The following is a 26,425-nucleotide window of genomic DNA, read 5'->3' as shown; positions in this document are numbered from 1 at the left end:
TAGCTGTGTAGACCCAGTCATGTATTACTATAAGTTGTGAGGCCCAGTAGTAGAGTTTAATATCTGGGACTGCTAGGCGCCGTCATAGACCCCTCTTTGTAGTTTTTCTCTACACATACTTTGTTATTTGATTTTGGTGAATTCAGCACTCTGTGAAGATGGCAGTAACTAGTTTTGTGAGGGGCGGCAGCGGCCCCAAACCAAGCAATCTGTGGAAATCTTCTAAGTTACAGTTCACAGAAATCTAAAAAGCCGCACAAGTTTTTAAAACGCTTCTAGAGAGCTCATGTGACCCCAGAATTCTGACACTTATGTCAGTCAGAATATGCTCAATGCTGATAAACTCCAGTACTGAACAGGGGAAAGGTTGCAGAATTAATTGGTTGAATACGCCAAGATGGCAGGAATTGGCCCACTGAGAAGAGCAGAAGAACTGACTGCGTTCTGTCAGCGAGGAACCTAAGGCAGAAAAACTGAACCATTAAATCTCAGAAAATCAAAGTCTTTCCTTTATTTTTGGATGCATGGACAAGTAAGGCTACTGTAATTCACGTCAACAAAAACAGAAAGATCAAACTCACTACCTACCTAACCCAGATTGAAGGGTCTTCTTTATAGGACCTTTTCCTTGTATGGTTGTAATTGAAAAGAGAAAAAGTGGGGGACGGATTAGGCATCTGTGGGCGCTTGTACTTTATGGGAGCACCCTCAATAGTGAGATTCTTAAATAGGCTATAAGTATTTAGGTGAAAACTATGTGTTTTCCTTAAAATAGTTGTCACAACATCTAGAAACTCAGTATAATTAAAATTTAAAGTAATAATTAGAATAATTAAACTCAGCATAATGCTACTTTACATTTTAATTAGGCTGAGTTTCTGGATGTGGAGCCCATAGATGCCTAAGCCGTCCCCCACTTTTTCTCATTTCAGTTACAACCCTACAAGGAAAAGGTCCTATAAATATGGTATGTATGGTAAAATGCATGTTTATTACTATTTAATGGCTCAGAAAATTAGCAATCGCAAAAAGCAGGGTAAAAACGAAGTCCTGAGGAAAGCCTACCGACCCTTGACGGGCTATATAAAGGCTGAAACATGTCGACCTACCAGATGTCTGAGAACAATAATTCTTAAAAGCATCACGCTGATCTATTTTAACCTAGCCTGAGATACCAGAATAATACATTTTCTTACAAAGGATTTAAAGGCCATTTTCACTGAACCCTGCCTTCACTCAAAAATCTCCTCTCACAAATGTGTCGAGCCCACCCATTCACGTTCAGTGTCCAGGTCCAATGATGAAGCATGCCACAGGTGGTACCTGTGGATGAGGAGAAATATATTGCTCTATCTATATCGCTCTATCTATATCCCCCTCTACTCCCCCTCTCCCTCTCCTCTCTGTCAGTGCATTATGCTCACTTGTCTCGGATACAGGCAAGACAGACACTCACAAATAACTGGGTCTCCCCTCTCCTTGTGTTAATGCATAAATATGCTTAGCATCACTGTACCCAAAGGGAGGACGAAGTTAGAGTTGTGTTTTTTTTTTGCTGTATTGTGTATATGCTTATATAATGCAAATGGCGAACAATAGAAGTGTGATGTGCAGATGGACACATTTGATCAATGTAACTTAAACATGACAAATCTGTGAAATAAAGCTCAATAAAAAGATTGCAAAAAAATATATATATATTTTTAGCACACTCCTATTAATGAGCACAAATAATTTCATGTATTCTGTGAAGCATATGCAACATATACAAATCATACAGAGACACTATATGCATACCAAGACCTCATGGTCCACAATTACTTCAAGATACGGATCGAAATACTGCATCAAATCTGAATATTTAAACTCATTACTGGTGACATGAATACGGTTTTTAAATGCAGACACCTTTAATTTCTGTACGTAAATGTGTGTTTTTAAACATGCAACAAGCGTAGAACTGAGATTCCCTCAAATGCACGTTTCTAGCATGGCATTATGCTTTACCAATGTGTCAAAGCAGGAAGTTTATGCAAAACACATTCACAATAGTTATATGTCTGCGTGATTGTTTAGTTTAGAAATGTTTTACAAGTAGCTGAAAGAACACCCAGCCACCCTATGTTAATTGTTTAGTTTAGGCGTTATTACGGGAAAGTCCAAAATACTACGACTGTTGGCTTTCGGGCTTCCCATTGACATCCATGTTTTCAGAATTAACTATTTCCATCATTTGTCCTTTCAGTCCATTTCTTCCACAGAAAGTGTAAAGAATTAGACATGCGCAAAAATGCTAGAAATGTCCTCACCCTAAAAGCCTGATTTCCAGGATTGTTTATGAACTCTAAATATATCCTATCAATATGATAATGGAGTGGACACATTTGTCACCACGATTGATGTCGTATTGCCCATTTAGTGCCTGCTTGCTCCATCATTGTTTTAAAAATAACTAGGGTAAGATATTGAGCCTAAAAAAAAAAAACGGTATCGGACTATAGGTCAGAGAGGACTTCAAGTAAGCGATCAAGAGCCGTATCGGCACAAGTATTCATTCAACTTAACCGGCTCCTGCGAAGCTCCGGAGAGGCTCTTCGGACATATTCACCCCTCACTGTCTGGGGCTGGGTTTGTTCTTGTACAGGCACAACTACCCTTGGCCTTGAGCTAGGAATAGGACCCTGTTGTACCAATCCAGGAATGTTCACCGCCTCAGAAACTTGAGAATAGGCTTATTTACTGATTCCGTTAGAACTAGCATAGCACCTAGGGATAGCATACTGATGGTGTTAGGGTTATATAAATCAATAAGGAGTATGTTACTTACCCTGTAAGCATCTCTTTGTAGCCTGTAGTGCTGCAGAGTCACATGCTATGCACACTCCTGCCATCCAATGTTGGGCCCGAACTCTGCAAGTCGTTGTTCGAGGAAAGTTTTTATGGTCACTATCGTGCGTCTTAACCCCTCCTACTTGAGGTATTGCACATGTTCAACAGCTACTTCATTAGATTGTAGTGTTTATTCCCCACCATACAAGAAGTGAGAATCTAGTCTGCTAAGTAAGCTGTACGCTGTTGAACATGCAGTACATTGTGTATATATGCCACCATCTAATACCTGTAGGGGAGGCGGGAGGGTGCATGTGAATCTACAGAACTACATGCTACAAATAGATGCTTACAGGGTAAGTAACAAACTGCATTTGTAGAATCTTTTAGCTGCAACTGCACATGCTATGCATCAATTGTGAAGCAGTACTCCTCTCGAGGTGGCTTTAGGCTGAGATGGTGTACTTGCCTGAAATGATGTTTTTGCAATAAGAAATGCTACTCTGCATGTCAAAATGTATTTTGTATGTGGTTCAAACAGTGTAGACATTAACCTTGTTAGCACAATATTTAAGTTTCCAGATGGTACAGGGGTGTAGGTGATGGGATTTCTTCTAAGTCCCTCCATAAAAGCCTTTATGACTGGAATACAAAAAAGATTGATGCTTCCTATTTTGTAGGCAAGCAGCGATGCCTGCCAGATGTAGTCTTTTTAGATGTGTATTTTAAATTGGGTTTTTTGAAGAAGTAAAAAAAGCATATTAGTTGCTATTCTGTTGGAGAAGGGCTTATGTGTGCAGCACAGTAGTGAACAAAGCGTCTCAATTTTGCTGTGTAACACGCCTTTGTTGTTGATCTTCTGGCTACTTTAAGAATGTCCATACATTCTGCACGTAATTGAAGATATCCAAATTCTATGACCTCAGGAGTCAGCTTGCAAGATTGAGCTGTTGTATACTGGGGTGTCTGACTCCACTGTGTGTGAGTAGGTTTGGTATGTTGGGAAGCTTCTCGTGATGTGCTAGGGATAGCTTGGTTGTCATGCCCATGTTGGAGCCATAAGTACCATTGTTAGTGAGGTTTGACGGATTTTTTGGACCACATATGGTATGAGTGGAAGAGGTGAAAAAGTGCATGCAAATGTCTGACCAGTTAATCCATGGTGCATTGCCCTTGGATTGCATGTGGGGGTGCCTGGATGCGAAGGGATGACATATTGCATTTTCTGCAGTGGCGAAAAGATTGATTGTTGGAGTCCCGCACCGTTGGAAGTATGTTTGTAGGACTGGAGTGTGGTCTTCCCACTTGTGTAGCTGTTGCTGCGTTCTGCTTAGTAGATCCACTAGAGAATTGTCTACTCCTGCTATATATTGTGCCAGGAGACTAATTTTGTATTTGATGATCTACTTCCATATTACTTTTTCTAGTTGGGATAGCTGCAATGAGTGGGACCCTCCTTGTTTTTGTATACAATACATCACAGTTATATTGTCTTGTCATAGAAGTACATTTTCCCCGAATTTGTTGGGTTGAAAAGACTTGAGCCAGCTGTATGTCTAGCAGTTCTAGCACACTGAAAGTGTCTGTTGTTGTGCTGCCCAGTGACTGTGCACTGCGAGTTCTTCCATGTGACCACCCCAACCCATGGGTGATGCATCCGTTATTATCACTTGCAGCATTGGGTCATTGAAGGCTCTCCCCTGTTGTGTGTTTTGTGTGTTACACCATTGTACCGTCCAATGGGCCTTGGATGAAACCAACACTAGATCCTCCATGTTGCCCTTCGCTTGCAACCATCGTGCTGCTAAGCACTCTTGAAAAGTTCCCATATGTTGTATGGCATGTGGTACTATTACAATACCAGAAGCCATCGTACCCAATAGACCCATCACCATTTTGACTGTTTGGCGACGATGTGGCAGAAAAAGACCCAGTTGGTTCTGGAGATTGAAAACCCTTTGTAGACTGGTGTATGGTATTCCGGTTATTGAATTGAGGTTTGTTGCACTTATAGTGAATCCCAGTTTCTGTAAAAAAAAAAAAAAATTGATTGTAGTTTGGGTGTTGTGTAGATATTTTTGTTTGCTGGCACTGTTGATCTGCCAATTGTCTAGGTAATGAAAGACATGCATGCTTTCCTTCCTTAGGTATGCAGTTACTACTGCTAGACATTTGGTGAACACATGTGATGCTGTTACGTCGAAGGGTAGTGCTTTGAACAGATAGTGATGTCCATTTATCACAAACAGAAGGTTTCTGCGATATGTCAGATGGATTGGAACGTGAAAGTAAGCGTACTTCAGATCTAAAGCAGTCATAAAGTCACCTTCCTGTAGTAGTGGTGGTATTATATCCTGTAATGTTACCTTATGAAAGTGTTTGGATAGGATGTATTGGCTTAGGGGATGCAAACTCAGGATGGGGTGTAGCATTCCATCCTTTTTGGGGATTACGAAGTAAAGGTATACTCCTTGCCACTGGATTCAAGCTAGCCTGGCTGAGGAGGGCTGTTAGCCCGAAACAGGTTCCAGGATGCTTGTTTCCGGTCCAGGAAAGACATGTTCGGGTGAACTGTTCCCATGAGGCACAGGAGCAAGACTGATTTGCATATAGCTGGGTCTGAACTGGGGTGGTGAATTGAGCTAATAAACGATGATGGATTCAACCCAAATCTGTGACTGGGGGGAGAGTGTCTGAAAAGTTTCAGCACTCCGTCCATCATTTTCTTTTGTTTGCAGTATACTCCTTTGCCCTGATGTTTGAGTGAAACTGGTTCCATAGCCCCTTTTTATAACCACGCTTTTCCTTCTTCAATTAGCAGATGTAGATGCTGTGGACTGGGGTCGTGTTGGTAGGATATTGGGTAGTTGTATTTTGAGTTTTGGATAATATCCCTGTCTGACAATTTCTAAGACTCATTGGTCTGGTGTTACTTTTGGCCACAGCTGATGGAATTGCAGTAGTCTTCCTCAGACAGATGTGTGATCGGGAGAATGGGCAAGTCACTGCTCGCGGCTAGCTTTGTTGGCGTGCCGAAACCTCTTCCTTTGTCACCACCTCGATAGAACCCTCTTCCTGACTGTTGGTGATATTGCTGCTGCTGTCTTTCGAAGCTTGGGGTCTCCTCTGTTTTTCTTGGAGGCCGGTCCCGCAATTGGTTTCTGTGTCCTTTTTGTAGTTTCGTCTAGTTGAGCATCTACTTTAGGACCAAATAGGCGTTCGCCGTTAAAAGGCACATTGAGAAAGTGTTGTACATCAGGTTTGAACCTGGATATATAAAGCCATGCATGCCTACACAACACAGCAAAAGAGTTGATTCCTCTGGCCGCGGTGTCTGCACTATCCAGTGTGCATTTTATTATTGCATTTGATATTAGTTTTCCTTCTGCAACTATATTTTGGTATTGTTCGGGAAGATGTTGCAACAGATCTCACATTTCCTCAAAGGTGGCCCTATTGTACCTTGACAGGCAGCATACCGAATTGATGATGCGCCAATGATAGGCATAGCCAGTTGCCACCCTTTTCCCTGCAACAGGTTTAGGAATTATCCTTTCCTCCCTGTAAATTATCCCACCACTGCCCCATAAAATTAACATACATCTGAATGGTGCATCCTTGGTTCCAGATTCCTAAAAAAAGAACCATTGTGAATAATTTTGGCTTCAAATTCTTGAGCCCTAGTGGCCGAGTCCCCAGAAATTTCCATCCTAAAGAGACTCCGACAGCCAGTCTGGAGTCGAAATGCCGTCGACAACTAGTTCTGAAAGGACCGGAACACATTTAAGTTCTGCTTTTAAAAAGACGAATTAAACTTTCCAAAGGACATCTGTAGATATTCCAATAACCTGTGTTTTTATGTAATCACTATTTGGCTATCACTTGTTGGTTATGGTCACCTCACTTGGGTTATATTGAGTCGCGTGTGTACAGTTTCATATATGTGTCTATTGCAGCAATATCTGTGTGTCATGTGAGCCTTTCTTCAAATTTTTACCAAGATTATTAGTATGAAAAATAAACATCGCCCACTTCGGCTGAAGTGAGTGTTGATGATTTATGCTTGGGGCTACCTATTTATTGCAAACATCACAATGTGTAAATTAATCTAAACATATTGTAAAACCAATTTTTATATTAGGCTTAACAAAGTTTTTGCAAAAAGTGATTTATTTGCAAGAATAATTATTCAGTGTTGGAAAGGAGTTCCTTGTGAACAATTGTACTTAAGCTGATGACCCTTTTCCTGCGGCGTCAATTCTCTTACTCTCCTTGTCAAGAAGTGGAGCTTCTTCTGTGCGTTGTGATGCCGACCTTTTAAGTGCCGTTGTGAGCACAGGGGAGTCCAGTTCGCACTAGAGTATCCTTTGATGTACATAGGGTCTGAACGGGCAAGGTATGTAATTTCTTTCAGTCTTCGAGGAGAGCACCCTTGATCTTACAGTATCTCTAAGGAGGTCTTTGGATGCTTTTAGCATTGAGCTAATCATTTGTAAAAATGTAACAGTCCTCACTGTTTCAGAAAGTGTTACTATTAAGAAATCGGTTGGCTACTCTGTTGTGTGCATTTGTAGCTTATAATACTCAGCTGCCCTATGAATCACACTGTGGTAGGAGGAGGTATTTTTGGGTGGGGATGCCCTGCTTGGCATAGGTGGTTCCATGTCCCGGTTTGGTAGGACGATGACATAATCCTCCCTTGGATCTGGACTATGTTGGGTATCTTTTTGTGAGTCAGAGCAATTATCTTCTTGTTCGTGCTCAGATCTCTCATCTCTTCCAACATATTTCTGTGTTAGTGATGGTGACCTTGAAAGAGGGGACATAGATTGACTAATGGGCATGGGCCTTCTGACCCTATGTTTTGCTGCCACTTGTTTAAACGGTGGCTGAGTGACATTCAACAGTTGCCCCAGTCTTTTGGTTGGCTCTAGCAAATTTGTTTTCAGGATTTTTTGCAAGCCTTCAAAAATAATTCCCTCCACTGAGGTTTTTTTTATATTGTATTTGCCGTCTTCTCTGACATCGCTGACGATGTTGCAAGGGAAGGTGTCTGTTTTTGATGTCTGCAAGGTATTCTTGGGAGAAGAGTGTACCCTGTCTTTTGTTCGAGTTGACTTGTTTGGAATGAGCAGATTCTGATCGGTGTTTCGGCTCTGAATATTTGTCTGATGCAGAGGTTTTGTGTTTGTGTTTTGTAGGTGTCCAAGTTAATGTCAGTTATTGGCACTGATGGTTGCCTTCTGTCTGTATCCTCTTATTTTTGGCCTTTTTGCCCGATTGGGATAGAGAATGTTCTAGTCCCTTCTCGGCTCGCTCTCCACAAGAGCCCAAGGGCTGTGGCGTGCCATGGTGTGAAAGGGAGGCTGGTGTAAGATTTTCTTGCTTTGAGGATGGGGCAATAGTACTAGAGGCATGGTCTTTGTTTTTGTCCCCGTCTCTGGATGTGGTGTGTACTGCGCATTGTTACAGGCCTGTACATCCAACTCTACTTCTGCACTGTCTTCATCGGAGGGGAGGTCGTGGGGGCTGGTGATAACATACCCCTGCTGGCCCGGGTGCCATGGCTTCTATCTCACCATCACTGTGGAATTTGTTGGGGGAGAATTCCACCTTAACTGCCATCTCCATCGTTTGGGCTAAGCGTCGATCTCATCTACTTTGTAGGGACTTTCTGTTTTTAAAGACGTTGTACGAAGTGCAGTCCTGCTCCATAAGCTCTGGAGGCAGGCAAGGGTAACAGACCTTGTGGGTATCTGAATGAGAGTCTTTTGTCCCGCATTGAGGACACATACTGAATAGACCTTCCTGCGCCTCCATTAACCAGAGACAAACATTCTCGAGTGGTGTGGCTGTCCACGATGTTCAAGTTAGGCTCTTTCACTATGTTTAATACACGGTACCAAGGTGTGCTGAGCAGTGTGTCATTATCTGTTCTCAATCTTCGATCACCGAATTCTTTTCGTCCATAGGCTGTATGGGCGTCGAAACTGTAGAGCTCGAATACAGTCCGATGACTGAAATAAAACAATCTAACAGAGGAGCTGCTGGCGTTTAATCTGAGACGACTGCACGGCGTTATGGCCCGTATATCACTCATAGCGGAAGACGCAATTATCCTCTCTTGATGCACGTATGGCATTTGACCTAGTCGAATGGCCCTTTCTTTTTGCAGTGCTCCGACACCTGGGCTTTGGTCCCCGGTTCTGTGCATGGGTCTAATTACTCTACACAAAACCCTTGGCGCACAGTGGTGAATGGCCGCATCTCTGCAGACTTTCCCTTGGGCAGAGGGACTAGACAGGGCTACCCCTTGTCGCCGCTATTTGCGCTGGTGCTGGAGCCATTGGCGGCTGGGATAACACAAGATCCGTCATTCGGGGACTGAAGTGGGCGGAGGGATGGGAAGACCGCATTTCCCTGTATGAGGATGATGTCTTATTATACATGGCTTCCCCCACAAGCTCCATTAATTGCCTCTTAGACATTTGCGCGGCATATGGTACAGTTTCAGGATATACCATTAACTGTGGAAAGTCATTGCTATATGTGTTTAAGGGCCCTCCACCACGACTACCTAGAAACTGGTTTATATACAACACCACAACCAGAGCACTTCATGAGAAAAAACCTCCTGGAACCCCTGGATAGGTTTAAACGGAATGTGAAGCACTTGCGCTCCTTGCCGCTGATGCTGTTGGGAAGGGCGGCCCTCTTCAAAATGAAGGCGCATGCCCCAGGTTCCTCTATGCCTTGCAAAATACCCCCTTTGTGGTTCCCCCCAACTATCATAAAGCAATTATAACCAAAGTCAGCAATCTCCTTTGGGAGGGGAAAGCCCGCCCGAATAGCCATGCAAAAATTGGCAAAGAGCTGGTATGATGGTGGAATCGCCCTTCCAAACATAAAAGTGTACTACTGGGCGTCACAACTCACCGTGATAAACCAGTAGCTCCATGCTCCACAAGAAGAACCGGCTTTCTGTATGGACAGATACGTCCTTGGGTGGGGGGCGTCATGGGTGCACTATATAATAAACATCGGGGACCAAACCTCATAGGGCCAGTGGTGCACACCGTACAAATATGGTTCACTTCGCGCGCATGGCTGGGAGGGGGTACTGAAACAAGCTATACCGCTGTGGGAAACCGGACGATTAGATAAATTATGCAACACTAAAGGTTTTAAACAATGGGACCAGATTGGTATTTCCCGGGTAGGGGATCTATGGAAGAGGGGCTAAATCATCCCAATCACTCAGCTCCAGGAAACGTATGGGATGGCACCGACTGACATATTCCGCTACATGCAGATTAGCCATGCGCTTACGAAAGTTATTAAGCCGGAAACGGAGTTCCCGGAGGCCACCCACTAGAGGATAGATTGTTGACTGACCACATGACTAAAAAAGCGATTTCGCAGACGTACCGCAAAATGATAAACAACCAACCAGACCCCAAAAAAACCCTCAGGGCCAAATGGCAGACATATTGGGGAACTAGACGAGGCAGACTGTCAGGAAGCACTATCATCCCAGAGAGAGGTAGCAATCCCCTCCAGGTTAAAGTTAGTACAACTTAGGGGCGCTAGAGGGCGCACAACGAAATGGCTGCACGGTAGTGTCGCCCCGATGGTTGGGACCAATATCCTTCAACTAACTAGCGGTTTGGCCGATGCCTGGCGACCGTAGTTCGTCACATAATGCTGCGGAACACGGCGGCTACCCGATGATGCTATCCTGACGACGCAAGCTCCAGAGGAACCAACCAAATTCTGAGGGGAAAGTAGAAGACTACCGGAGATCTGTAGCGGCGTGAAATGGCGGTTACCTGCGCTGTTGCTGATTGACTGGTGTGCGCTGTACATATCGCCGGCGTGTGAGTATCTGCTGACTCGTCACGCTGCGCCGCTAAGATACGGTAGTGGGATCGCTGGTATACCGCGTGGGCTGCTGTCCTCCATAGTCTCTGGCTCGCCCAGCCGCCTATACGCAAACTGACTGTAACCGGGCGTGGAGGCTTCCTGCAGAGCGGTGAGATCTCCCGTAGGATTGCTCCGTGATATGCCCGGCCCGAGCACTCCCTGCATGTCAATCGGAGTAGATTTCTCAAAGCACGCTATCCTGCAAAATCGCATTCTCGCAAACACTGCTGCGCTCTGAGGTGAAAGCGAGAACCCGCCGGAGAACCAGCGCGGCATAAAATGGCTGCAACATGCTTTGATACCCAGTCTGACTGGCACCCACTGTGATTGTCCCCGGTGAGTAAGTACTTGCTAATCTATCACCCTGGGATCTCCTGTCCCTCACCAACAAGCGGCGGAGGCTGCTATCTGCTGCCGAATATAAATCGCTTATGCTCCTGTGCTGATTGACAGTGTCTTGGCGGGCGGCAGTTGAGTGCTTCGTGTGGCGTGAAGAACTCTCATACGATCAATTAACTAATCTACGCCGCCCGCGTGTGCGCTTCACGCCGCCTAGTTTGGACCCCTCGGGGCAAGCGGGCAGTAACAGTGAGATGCTGTGAGCTGTGTCGTGCTGTCAGCTGTGGGGGACTACCTGCCCACACGTTGATAACTGAGAGGACGGAGTGGCGCAGCAAATCCTGAAGTATACCCATCAAATATACCCTGCATATATTTGCCTGCCATTTGCCAAACTGCAGCGCCTGTGTAAGTTACCAGGCCCCTGCATCCTGTTACGAATCCCACACCTATACCATCTGCTAGACAGAAACTGTACTGCTGACCCCCAATTTCCCACTCTGCTGTGGCTGCAGCCTGTACAATCTGGCGCTAGGACCATTGGTGCCACTGAGCTATGTCTGTAGCTGAGCTTCCATTAGTTTCTTGGTGTCGAGCTCAAGGAGTCTGCCATTGCTGGATCTATTGCAGCTCGGCCTGGACAGCGATCATACCCAGTAGCCTCTAATTTATGCCACTAATCTGGGCAATATCATCCACCAATTGTCATTGCTATCCTGTTTGTATACAGAGCGCTGCTCCTCTCTACTGCCTGTCTGTATACTGTACAACACTTAGTACAGTGTACGTGACCGCACGTTGTTAAACATATGTGACCAACACCAGCGCTTGCCCCCACATCAGTCACTGGGGATCTCTTTACTGGCTAATACTTCCTGATACAACTACTATTCACCCCAGCTAACCATGGACAAACCTGATAAACAACAGATTAAGTTGTCCATCGCCGCACGCCCAGGGGCACGTCTACTCACTCGTAACTAGATGTAGACCATGCCAAAAAATCCAAAATGGTAGAGGCATTACAGGCTATCCAACAGAGTTTGCAGGTTATAGCTAATAAGATGACACCCTGACACTACGGGTGGACAATATGGCAACCAAAATTGACAAGCATGGCGAACGTCTGGATGATGCAGAAATGCGTATCTCAGCAGTTGACGATGAATCCACCTCCACTACTAGAAAATGCTCAGTGATGGACATAATACTAGAGGTTATCAGGAACAAAAATTAAGATTTGGAGGCACGATCGCGGTGCAAAAACAATCGCATCACAAGAATTCCAGAAAAACTGGCCGCATGGAGACGTTTGTGGAAGACATGGTGCGCGAGATCTTTGGTCTGGAGGCATTCTCCCTTTGTATTTATCGTTGAACGAGCGCACAGAACTCCCACCCAGAACAGTTCCAGGAGCCCCACCAAGACCTACGATTGCCCGGATCCTCAATTACAGGGACAGGGACAGAATCTTGAGGTTGGCTCGAGAAAAATAACAAATCAACTATAAGGGCAATGCAGTGGCGTTCTACCCTGACTTTACGCTGTCCGTACAATCAGCTCGCAAGGAATTCGCGCCCATGAAGAAGAAACTAAGACATGGGAGTGGAATACGCCATGCTCTATATCCAGCAAGACTACATGTGACTCATGACGGACGATCTAAAATACTGGCCACGCCTAAAGCCGCACAAGACTTTTTAAAAGCACTTGCCACAAAATGTAAAACGCCAGACAGATCCACTGCGGCGTCAGACTCGGACTGTTGTGACATGCATCTCTGGTAATTTAACAGCCAAGTTCCAATCTTACAGTGTATTTCCTGCAGCATAGAGTTTGATTAGGTGAGTTTTTCCAGCTTTATTTCCAGTGCAACAGGCGCGGAGTAAACTGGTGCAGCGGGCGCTTTTGGTGTCTGGTTGCAAGTCTGTTGTAGTTCTACTTGGAAATGGTTCATAGTCAACAGTTGATAATGTTCGGGACAAATTCCAGCTAGAAAGTTCCCAAATGTCAAATGTAATTATGCTACTTTTCCCCCTAACATTCGCAAGTTGTTTGGTACGCCATTCCAGGAAGCAGACTGTTATAAGCTTTACATTCTATAGTGTACCGCCTCCGCATTTGTAGTGGCAACCCCTAAATGTCAATTATTCTATTGAAACGCATGTATGTAATCTCTATTATAAAGGCCATGTTACACAAGTCTTTCCAGACCACATCCGCTTCTGCAGATGCAATTGTGAGCACTTAGTGGCCTCCCCATTGGGTGCTCCCCATGACAGTTGATATGTGGTTCATTCTGTTCTTCTGGGTATGTCTTTGGCATGGTTGGGATGCTAAAGTGGGTGGGGGGATTTGGGTATTGTTAGTTTATCAGGCAATCATACAACAAAACACGAGGCAGCACACTGGGGTGCTAAAAGTAAATTACCGACACTGCACGCTCTTGGCTGCTCTGGTGCATGTACACAACCAGGGAGCACACCCACGCGATATGATATTTCTTACTCATCGTTATGAGTAGCAAAGTATTGCCGACAAAACTCAGGTTGATTACCTGGAATATCCGAAGTTTGAGCAACCCCAAAAAGATACGCCATATATTTGCATATCTTGACAGACACAGCATAGATATTGCCCTTCTGCAAGAAACACACGTAGTGAAAGCCACCAATTATCACTTAGGACGCAGATGGGCTGAAGCCACTTTCACGTCATCATATTCCTCCGATTCCAGGGGAGTTATGATCCTAGTAAAAAGGAGTCAATTTTACAGTAACTCACTCACAGACAGATGAGGTGGGCTGGTATATCATTATATCTGGTCAACTTAGGGGACACCATTTGAGATTAGTAAATGTCTATGGTCCCAACATAGATGATCCTGACTTCTACGCTCCTATCCGGGAACGGTTGAGAGAGTTGCCTGAGATGGAAACACTATGGGGAAGGGATTTTAACCTGGCATTAAATGATGACCTTGATAGGTCCGCTACCACTAAAGACCCGCACACTCGAGCAGCAAGAATGCTGCATGAAGGAATGATGGAAATACATTTAGTAGATGCGTGGAGATTAAGAAATCCTTTCGCCATGCAAGCCACACATAGTGCCACAATACATAAAAAGCTGATCGCGTATAGATTATTGGCTCACAACCACAGCAGCCAGCACTTGGACAGATAAATACACCATTTGCCAAAGACATTATCAGATCATAACCCAGTATTGCTTTCCATTGACCTGCCCAATTATAATCCGCCACCATAGATATCGCGATTTAATGCTATAGCGCTATTGGATGAACCGTATAGAGTGGCCATTCAACACGCCATAGAGGAATGTTTCCAATTCAACCAAAAATCTGTAGACAACGCTGGTTTAGTATGGGAGGCATTCACATCCACTATACGGGCATTCTAAAAGCCATTTGTACCCAAATCACTAAATGCGAAAACAAACTTCAGCACTGAGAGCGGGAATATGAGCACACTCACAACACTGCCTTATTGGGCGATATCCGTGAAACCCTATCTGAATACCAGAACTTTGCAGATAGCGAACTTAAATATGTGACGAAAAGGCCAATAGCAAGAGCATACGTGGAGGGTGGCAGATCAGGGCGTGTGCTAGCGTATAACATCTTTCATGAACGTACACCACAAGCGGTAACGAAAGTTAAGGATTCACAGGGTAACCTAACATATGATATTCAAGGTATATTGCAAGCCTTCATGTCCACATATGGGGACCTATATGCCACACTCAACACAGCTCAGAAGTCTGAAATTTTAACATACCTTGACGACATTGCCATAGCTTTGTTGTCAGACAATCAACATGAATATCTGGCACGACCAATTACAGTTGAAGAGGTCACAGAAATAATAAAAACTCTGCCTAATGGAAAAGCACCTGGCCCTGATGGGTTCACGTGCTAATTTTATAAGGCATATGTTGAACTTTTGGCACCTCCCCTTGTTGCAATGTATGGTGATGCACACGAAAAACAAATCCTCCCACCCACACTCCGAGAGGCAATGATTATAGCCCTGCTGAAGCCTGACAAGGACCCTGAGAACTGTGAATCTTATCGTCCACTTTCTTTAATAAACACAGATGCAAAGATACTGGCCAAACTAATAGCCACACGTCTGCAACCACTCATAACAAACATACTCCCAGATCAATCGGGATTTATACCCACTCGTTCTACGGCACATAATATTCGCACCCTCTTCGCACTTTCCCATCAACTAACCCGGAACTCAAGGCGGCGGTCCTGTTAGATGCCGCCAAGGTATTTGACTTGGTAGAATGGACCTACTTATTCACAGTGCTACAAAAAATGGGTCTACCCCCCAATCCTGTTGCAATGGATTAGCATCCTGTACACGAAGCCCATCGCCCGTATTAAAATAAATATGTTTCCGATGCGATACCAATTAAGTGGGGAACGAGACAGGGGTGCCCCTTGTCACCCCTCCTTTTTGCCATTGCGCTTCAACCGCTGGCTTGCAAAATTAGGCAGCATCCCCAGCATATAGCATTGCGCTTTTTGCAGCGACCCATAAATATCTAACTATATGCTGATATGTTGCTTTATGTCCGGGAACCGCAAGAAAACGTATCTCATTTACTAAGGGAGTAAGTTACATTTAGCAGGCAATCCGGACTCCAAATCAACTGGAGTAAATCCACTATCATCCCCCTGACAGAAATTACAACGCAGCACCAAGTAGACTTTCCACTGGAGTGGCAGTCAGACCCAGTCCGTTACCTTGGAATCTGGTATCACAGAGATCCAGCAGTGGTCATACGCACTAACTATGACACCGCCATAGATAGTCTGGAGGACAGAGTAGACAGATGGATACATCTCCCACTGTCCCTAGCAGACAGAATAGCTCTAGTAAAAATGGTCGTACTACCACAATTTTAATATTTAATAATATTCCAATAACCCCACCAAAAGCAGTATTCCAAAGATTAACATCCAGCGTAACGAGCCTCATCTGGGCTGGTAAGCAGGCCCGCATTGAACTGCGTGCGCTGACACTTTCCATACTCTGCAGGCGGTTTTAAGATGCCTGACTTTTTGCTCTACTATCTATGCGCTCAGGCGCAATACACGCATTTTTTGGTACCATCCAGTCAGATATCTCCCACACACGGTGGTCGAGGATGGGTACGCCCACCCAATACCGCTTCAATATATTTTGCCACACCCTCAAGCACACGCATCGAAACAAGAAATAAATACCATGCGCACGACAAATCGAGCATGACGAAGGATCTGGAAGCTGGCGCACTAACTCCCGCAATACGCACCAGCGTTACCTTGGTCACACCATCCAGATATATTGGTAACTCAGGAAAAGGTAGGCATGACACTGCTACAGCAGGTTGGAATAGACAAGATGGGTGATTTATATCATGACGGAACATTTATATAACTTGACGACCTTCATTATATTGGCAACCAAACACTCCTTTTTAGATTCACCTCCCATAGGTTGCGGGGAGCAAGCAAAGATTTATATCCCACATTTCCAGCGGAACCACCTGTTCAAGCATTACAAATGATCATCACTAATCCTCACAATATACACTTAGTGACCAAACTATATGTGGTATTACAAACTGACATAGCAGAAAACACACACAAAGTACGTAACAGATGGTCGATAGTCTTAGACATGCCTATCCTTGAAGAGTAATTGTCCAAGTGTTGTGCCCTGACTGACCTATTAAGAATTATTCATTCTAAATATTTACACCAAACATATCATACACCGGCTAAATTAAAAAAAAATGCGGTCTTTTTATACACCTAGCATGGCAATGTCCACAGGTTAGTAAATATTGTGAATCTGTAATAAAAACGTTAAGTACTGTGATGGGAATCAAAGTCGACTGCACAATCCGTATATGCCTACTAGGTCTGGTGTCCAATTTGAAATCCATTAACCGTGAACTTTGTGTGACTGCCTTATTATTGGCTAAACAAAGGTTGTCTATGTACTGGAATGGCAAGAAATACCGCACATGTAAACAATGGATACAAGATGTGATATACTGTAAGGACACATTGAAAACTTATGAAGAAGAGCTTCCATCAGGATTGAAACCAAGAGACTATTGGCAACCGTTAACGCTCTACCTACAGACTCATCTGATTGATTAATTCTCCCTCGGTGTATACCGGATTGTGCATGTGTCAGTAAAGTAAGGAGCAGTGTGTTGTATTACTGTGTCCCACCCACAGCTCGCCAACTGTGATGCATGTGTAGGTTAGCCTGTATGTTTATTTTGATTAGGTTTTCTCCTTTTGTTTCGTAAATCTTCCAATGTATGTTTTTGATTAAAATATACAATTTTAAAAAAGTTAGTACAGCTTAAAATTCTCCCTCGTATCTACTACACACGGACTGCTCTGCACTGCATGGGATGTGCTGACACACCCTTTTGTATACGACAATGTGGGGGGATGGATACCTTCTACCGCACACTATGGGGCTGCCCGGAGATTAAACCATATTGGGAGGCGATCATGCGCACCATCTCACGGGTCGGCGGGCCGCAGTTGAACTGGAACCCAAGTGTTGCCTTTTACACATCTGGGAGCCGACAGACCTCAACCAAATGGCCCAAACTGGGCAACACTGGGCATGACGATAGCGAAACGGAACATAGCTCAACTCTGGGGTGTGAGACCAATTCCCACATACCATCAGTCGTGCTGTGACATGGACGGTGCAATGATAGCAGAGAAAGTGGTCCATATGCATAGGGGGTGTCCCAAAAAATGGACAAGGATTTGGGGAAAGTGGAATTCAGAGGCGATATTTGCGATCTACCTAGGGCTGAGTCGATGTCTGATGTCAGCGAATAAGTCTACAGGCTGGGGGGAGGGTGGGAGGGAGGAACTGTTTTTCTCAATTCACGCCACCATGATGATCGGGGGGAGGGAGGAAACAATGAAGAACATGTAAAGGTACTCATGTTTACGATTGATTGTAATGCCATGCGCTATTTCTATATCAAAGTATGCAGTAATATGTAACAATTATTGGAAAATGTTAATAAAATCGTTTTTTAAAAAACAGAGGAGCTGTTGAACATGTGCAATACCCAGAGGAAAGGATAAGACGCAGGACGTCGACCATAAAGATTTTCCTTGAGAACAACAACTTGCAGAGTTTGGGCCCAACACTAGATGGCAGGAGTGTGCATTGCATGTGTATCTGCAGCATACACATGCTATGAATCAGATTTTTAGGTCTCGCCTGAGCTATCGCGTAAGCGATGCTCTACGAGACATTTAGTAGGTGGGTTTAGAAAGTGCTACCTACATTTTTGGGCTGGCGACAAGCTACAGTGCACGATGGCGTGCACACGCACAGCTGATCCCCGCATTCCCCCCTCCCTTCTCACCCAGCCATCTGCCTTTCCTGCGCCAGCCTTCAGCACCATACACCTCCCCCCCCGCTGCTGCGCGCGCATCCCTAGCGTGCGTCATCGCGATCACTTTTGCTTTTAGAGTGATCGCGATGAGGGATTGTTAGTGTTTAAGTGCTTTCACTTTAGCCGCGGCGGGCGCTCGCGCGTGCACCACCTTGCCCCTGCTGCGTCTCCATTAATTGAAAACATATGTGCTTTCACTCCATTCAGACTCCAAAAACTACACACACAACTTTCCGCTGAGTCAGAGGCAACACTCCAGACACCTCTCACAGCAGTTACCATGTAGGAGGTTTAACTTATAGGTTCTCTATGCAGTCTTCTTTTTACGCGAGTTCTGTGTTCTGTAGTTTGCTCTTGAATAGAACCATCAATAACTATTGATGGATAAAGTATTCAAATACAATTTTTTTTTAATTGAACATATGTTATTGGGTTTATCATGTCCTATTTTGTAAATACTGAGGACCAGTGACGTAGGCATTGCCCCAGGGTCATGAAGCACATATATGAGTCTGTCTCTGTTGCATTTCACTGTACACTGCTATCAACAAAGTCATGTGCTGACCTAGTAAAGAGATCATACTTTCAACTCTTTAAAAAAAAAAAAAATAATAATTATTCAAAACCTATTTTTGATATAGCGGAGATTTCATCCCATTTTTCGAGAGACAGCTCTCTTGAGTGGCACGCATTTGGGTAAAAATACGCAGCTTTTTACATTAGCGCAACATGCGATTTATTTTTTTGAGCTGAGTAGTTGAAATGTGGTGCTTTATGCTAATAATAACCATCACGTTTATTCCCTTCTTCATATCTAGAGCCTCTCTCATTCTCACACTCCCTCCTTGCTTCAGACTCTCACTACAGACACACTATGCAGAGATGAAACTAATAGTGTCTATGTACTGGCGTCTTTCCTCCCACCTCACTCCTAACGGGTTCTCCTTCTGTCCCCTTCGCTGCCCCTGTGATTCTGTGCCTTTCTCCTTCTATCCCCTTCGCTGCCCCCGTGATTGTGCCTTTTTTCTCCTTCTGTCCCCTTCACTGCCCCCGTGTTTGTGCATTTTGGCTCCTTCTGTCCCCTACACTGCCCCCCGTGATTCTGTGCCTTTTTTTCTCCTGTCCCCTTCGCTGCCCCCGTGATTCTGTGCCTTTTTCTCCTTCTGTCCCCTTCACTGCCCCCATGATTCGGTGCCTTTCTCCTTCTGTCCCCTTTGCTGCCCTGTGACACAACCACACACAAAACCACAACACACCACACCCAACCACAACACACCCAACCACAACACACCACACCCAACCACAACACACCACACCCAACCACAACACACCACACACACAACCACAACACACCACACACACAACCACAACACACCACACACACAACCACAACACACCACACACACAACCACAACCACACACACAACCACACACACAACCACACACACAACCACACAACCACACACACACAACCACACAACCACACACACACACAACCACACACACAACCACACACACACAACCACACACACACACAACCACACACACACACAACCACACTGTCAGTGCACACTTTCACCAGGCACAGACACCATCAGTCGTCAGTGCACGCTTTCACCGGGCACAAACACCACCAGCCGTCAGTGCGCGCTTTCACCGGGCACAAACACCACCAGCCGTCAGTGCACGCTTCCACCAGGCACACACCACCAGATGTCAGTGCACGCTTTTACCAGGCACACACACCACCAGCCGTCAGTGCACAATTTCTACAGGCACAAACACCACCAGCCATCAGTGCTAGCTTCCACCAGGCACACACACACCACCAGCCGTCCGTGCACGCTTTCACCAGGCACACACACACCACTGGCCGTCCGTGCACGCTTTCACCAGGCACACACACACACCACCAGCCGTCAGTGCACGCTTTCACAAGGCACACACACCACCAGCCGTCAGTGCACGCTTTCACAAGGCACACACACCACCAGCCGTCAGTGCACGCTTTCACAAGGCACACACACCACCAGCCGTCAGTGCACGCTTTCACAAGGCACACACACCACCAGCCGTCAGTGCACGCTTTCACGAGGCACACACACCGCCAGTGCACAATTTCTACCGGCACACACACACACACACCACCAGCCATCAGTGCACACATCAATTGTTAATGCATCCACAATTAACTATTGTAGCAATCGCTGTATGGCGCACTTTACTTTTAAACATATTCATCTTAAGTGCAGCATGCCACCATTGCTACAAAAATACACACATTTTTTGGGCCTACAATTTATAGGCTTTGGTTGCAATTGGTGTTGCAATATTTAGCAATGCCAATAGCTCAAACTTAATGTGAGACCTATTGGCTATGCCAATGCTTGTTTAAATGTTATAATCTGTGATGTTCCAATTTACACTGTGCACTAGAATAGTACTTTAAAAAAAAGAACATTTTAAAATGCATTATCACTTTCTAGGGATGCTTAAGTGTGCGATTCATAAATGAAATTGGGTTTGAAATTCCACTATTGTCGCTGAACTCATCTTACAAGAGCGACTGTTACTAGGAAACAATTCCTACGCAATACTGCTCAGTGGGTTATGTCTGGGTTGCAGTTCAACTGGATTTCTAATTCAGGTTGGCACACTGAAGAAGTTCTTGTTACCAGGAGTTGGAAATCCGACACCAGTGACTCGAGGGGGGACCATGGAGAATGCATCACTGCTAAGAGAAATAGCAGTAACTAAAGGGAATGTCTCACCTTTGCCATTAAGCTTGAGTTTCATCGGGATCTGCCGAGCCATATTAAGCAGGTTATGCTGGAAAGCCTGTTGGATCAGTCTCTGCTCGTCTTCTGTCATGTGTGCTTTCCTTTTCTCAGGAGGCTCTCCCGATCCCAGCCTCTCTTTCAGATGCTCCAGGGTGGCCATCCGGGCAGCCACAGCAGCCTGCTGATTTGCAATGGCAATAGGCACTGAAAAACGATTCGGCATGGACAAGGCCATGGAGTAGCCATCTCCTGCTAAATAAAAGGATATGCATGTGAATGGAAAATCAATTGCAACTGTGACCAGTCAAACAAATATTTCTGATGCAACTGATCATTTACCAAAACAGTAAATATTTTAGGATAAACTAATCCTGTTAATGTTTCCACGCTCTCCAAGGAGCAGTCTTGGATATCTGTACTCTGGATTCCTATTCAGAGTGAATACAGGATTTGTCTGCCAACAACTGCACTAAACTCTCAATACATTTTGGCGCAGGAGAACTTTAATGCCACTAAGGGGCATGCAGCTATTGGAGTTCAAGACCTGAATCACACTGAATTGAAAACTATTAACAGTTTCTTTGTTGTGTGCACCTTTCCAGTGCTGCGGTGACTGACCGTGATCTTGTATCACTACAGCCCTGTTCCCACCACTCCATCCAGCCAATCTTCTCATAACTGCGGTCTTAATTCACAAGTTTTGCGTAGGATGTATATTTTATCTTCTGTACTTTCGCCACCACTCAAACTCTCGCTCCATCTCCACTTGGTGAATCATCATCACCTTAACAAAAAAGTGGAAACCTATCTGCTCTACTAGTCAGTAAAGGCTTCAAGTGCTTCAGCCATATGCTCTATTGCAAAGACACGTTTGGATGTACATTGCCTTTTTTTTTTCCTTCCCCATTTAGCCACCCACACACAGTACTCTACTTAATGAGAATCCGACTGCACCTCTACAAACTGAGTGGTGAGCAGCCATTCTACAGTCAAGTGCATGGTTCATCTATGCCATTATTGGCCCCTACATTGAATTCCAAGATTCAGTGACTTGGGCAAGTGGGTTTAGTGATGGTACGTATTCTTGTTGCCCCCATTACACCCATCACTGATGCATTTCATTTCTGCCCCATTCCGCACCAATGTCTTTAGTGAAAATCTCACTCTCCTCTGCCCCGTTCTGTGTTACACATCTCTTGTGCCCCCTTCTCTACATAGTCCTGATACAGTAACACCATGGGTACATGCTGTGCAGGTTGCTCAGTATTTTGAACTAAATAAATGGAAGGATGAGCAGCCAGTGCAGTGCTCAGCAGGTAGTTGCCAATATACTGCACACTAGAAGAGGCAACTCCGATTTTCATCAAACAGAGATGCACACAATGAGGGTCATTAGCTGAGCAATGCTAACATTTTATTCTTGTTTTAACAGTTCAGCACAAGGCTGGCAGCAGGTGCAGTAAGGAAAAAGGTTAATTAGGCTGTACACAATTCCTAGGACCTAGAGTTGGCCACAAACACTGCAAGTTGATTTCCTTCAAAGTTTACATTTTGGTTTCGATGTAGCTTAAATCCTCCCAGAAACCCACAATGCACCAGGACAAAGACTCCATGTCAGACTGCGCCCACCTCCACCAACGCAAGGAACCCTGCCTTAAACAGGCGAGTAAAGATTAAGTGTAGTGAAGGAAAGCATGGCTGTAAATGTTTGCGGGTGCATTGTGAAAGAAGATGTGAGTAATGAAAAGCATCTGCCCATATCTGGGGAGGTAGAAGTTGCATGTGAACGAGCACCACTTCAAGCTACTGAACGAATAGTTAGGAGGCAAGTACAATTTTTAGGTCTGGAGTTAGTCATGACCTTTTGACTTCACTGAAATTATAGGTAAAATATACTAGGAGGCCTTCAGCCACTTCTATTCAGCCACTGGTCTGTTGTGTCACTCACATTTTGCTACCGCTCACTGCACCAAACAGCAATGATTCAGCCTACTTAAGCCACTGGTTAACTTCACTTTGAGTAACTGCATTTTGCACATAAACCACAACTGCACACACAGTTCCCTAAAGTGCCCATGTTTTTGGTTTTACTTTATAATTACTTAAGTGTTGTCTTTGTGTTTAGTACCTAATGTCATAGAAGGATGCCTATGAAGGCACATCCCAGCTTTATCAGAGCTCGTCTCCTAATGATGCTGTAAAATCCTTTCAGAGTAGTCCTGTTTAGCGGACTACTGCTATTTTATACCAGCTCAGATGACCTCTGAATATAATCGAATGAATGTACTCTATTCAGTCTTTCCTTCCTTCCTTCCTCCCATCCTCCTCCATTCCCCCCTCAAGGGCAAGAGGCTGGCATCCTATGTCAGACCAATTAGCCTTTTTTTGGTTTGTGTTAGCGAAGATCTTTTGATTTTACTAAAATTATGTATAGAACATACATACTTGCATGTATTTTCAGCTCAACATCATCTATTGCCCTTTAGTCATCCACATTTTTCTTCCAACCACTCCAGCATACATCAAAGGGCAATCTGTGAGCCCACTTCAGCCACTGGCTGACTTCAATTCAAGTTGCAGCATGCTACCCTTTCATAAGGACATCAAAACACAAACTAGCTGACTTCAGTGCCAAGGAGTCTATGATATTGTCTGTTTTTTTGGACGACATTTTTTTTTGCCTTTTTAAAGTGATTTGTTTAGACTGATGAGGGCCCTGTACACAGTGGTAGCAGCTATGGCCCTGGTAGAACACGTACACAGTCCTTGTGGAAGTTGCTTTTTAGCAAGTATGCAGTAGATTTGTATTCCGATCCAGCTGGAGATTAGTTCTTCTACACTGCCTTCCCTTTTTTTGCCACAGCAAACCCAACAAAGAGCTGATTGTCCATCCGGTGTTCTTTGGTATGATCGATGTAGAAGCTCAGCACTTCCTTGGTGTACAAGCGATAGAGACTCTCCTCCTTAGAGAGGTGAGGTAAAGCATAAAAACACTGGCAAAGTGATGGTTTGGCCGACGGCACGGCATCAACTTTCAGCAGGAAGGATGCCACAGTCACCAGAACTAATTTGTCTGGAAGAAGGTAGTATAAGGTGGATTAACACAGAGCTTGAAGCTCACCCACTCACCAACGTTTTTAACAAAGTCTTAAAATAGATCTATAGAGTGGATTTCTGTGTGTGGTCATTCATGGCAAACGGAGTTTGGAACTTACTAACAAAAAAACTATTGGAGTCTCAGAGGACAGATGACTGCCTGAAATGCACCATCCTCCTGATGTAATGAGCAGGCGGTTCAGGGGTTACAGTTCACCAGGTTTCCTTTCTCAAGTTGTTAAGTTGACACTGATCCTGCACTTGACCAAAACAACAAGGGAACCTACAACTGGGCCATAGTTTGCATAAGATTGAAAAAATAAAAGTTATCCCAAGGAGTGTGGGCAAAGGTATCTTCAGGCAAAACTTGGGCATTTGGAGTTTTCTGCGCTGACAGATTACTTTTGGGTGTACCCCATTGTCTTAAGCTCCACTGAAGTTCTTGAGAATTAATTTCCACTTGTGTAGTTCGACGAGTCAGGACTAAATCGCTGTTAGCGCTAACAACTAATCTTGATTTTCTGCTGTGTCCAGCTAGCTTGACCTGTTAAATTGCTTAGATTGGGAGAGGGAGGGAGTGTGACCATGTTAATACTAATATTTTAGCAACTATTTCAGGGATTGTATAAACAGTGGCTGGGCTTGATCCATTTACATTTTGAGGGTTAAGTAAAGAGTACTTTCTTTCATACTTTATAGGTTAATATGAAACACATTTTCATTATTTTATTCAAGCTAACAACATAACTAAGGTTAAACAATTATCAATATATAAACTCCCCTCGTTTCCCTTTCAGGTCTTGGCTAGTCTGTGCATGCACTATCTCGAAGGGACATATTGTATTTTATCTGTGGGCTTCAGTCCATCCATAGGCTTACCATTTGCTCACTCCATCGTGGCTCTCAGGTCCTTTGCCCCATTTGTCCGTGGTATGCTTACGTAATGCCTCTTTTTGGGGGTTTAGCCCTCCCCCAGAGAATTGGACCAAGTACTTGTGGCGATCCACTGCTCCTGTTTTAGGAGCTACTTTTTTCTCTGTTACAGCACTTCACACAAAGGCTCATGTTTTCAAGCACTCGCTCTGTCCTCTGTCTTCGCTCTCACATCTGAACGCTGAACCACTTAATAATTCCAAGGGGATAACAGAGTCATTTGAGTCTTCTGCGGGTATCGTTTCCTTTGACCTACTCCTCATTCTTTATCATGAAAATTAATACCTTTTTACCATTGGAACGATGTTAAAAATGTAATTAGAACAAAATTAAATTGAGACAGTTGTTGTGGTGCCTTTGCATTACAGCTGTCGTGCCTATATTACTTTTTTTTTTTTCTTTGGCTCTGCAATCGGGGTATGCGTCTTGGGGCAGCAAACAGTGCAGTTCTCTCTCTGCGGGGTGTGCAAGGCGTCTTGTTCTTTACTGTTTCCCTCCTTGTCAGTTCCTCCTCGTCGTTTCTTGTCCTTGTGTGCCTCATCTAAACCTTACTGTTTGCACCCACCCCACTTCCCCTATTGCTCGTTTTTTAGGTCAAGCCTGCAGGCAGCAAGAGGTAGGTAGGGGGAGCGGGTATGGAGTTCCACGCCTCCGTACTCACCTGAGGCTTGTCGGCTCCTGGTTCCTGGCTCCTCCTCCCCCGCTCGAGGCCGTGAAGGTTAGCGTGAATGGCGGATGCGGTGGCGGACGGCGGATGACGGCAGCGAAAGTTTAGCGTCCAGCCGATTGGAATTTCTTCCGCGACCGCTACCGGATTGTATGTTGCTGGAACCACGGCAACGCACCTATGGGATCAGTGGCGCGCTGTGAAGCTGTGAGCGAAGCGGAGGCTCAAAAGGCAGAGTGCACACCGGCGCTGTCTTTGACGGTCTTCTCAGCAGCTGCGCAGATACTTCTCAGCATGGGGCTTTGCAACGAGTGAATGTCGGATGCTTCAGTCGGATATATTCCGCGGCAGAGCACGCGGTGAGTTGGACATCTCTGGTTTATTCGTGTTT

At 44.7% G+C, this 26,425-nt stretch overlaps 1 protein-coding gene across 2 annotated transcripts in view; it reads right to left on the bottom strand.

Annotated features, from left to right (window-relative positions):
• ARID3B (AT-rich interaction domain 3B) overlaps positions 1-26,425 on the bottom strand; it is a 455,909-nt gene that overhangs the window by 69,952 nt on the left and 359,532 nt on the right. The window contains exon 7 of one of the 2 annotated variants that reach the window (XM_085643782.1): positions 21,330-21,590. In XM_085643782.1, coding sequence (XP_085499908.1) covers positions 21,330-21,590 — 261 coding nt within the window. The remainder of the gene's footprint in view (positions 1-21,329; positions 21,591-26,425) is intronic. The other variant, XM_085643783.1, reaches the window with a different exon arrangement.

The sequence above is a fragment of the Triturus cristatus genome, chromosome 3_1 (assembly GCF_964204655.1).
Source record: "Triturus cristatus chromosome 3_1, aTriCri1.1, whole genome shotgun sequence".
NCBI lineage: Eukaryota > Metazoa > Chordata > Amphibia > Caudata > Salamandridae > Triturus > Triturus cristatus.
This window is presented reverse-complemented; position numbering and strand designations above follow the sequence as displayed.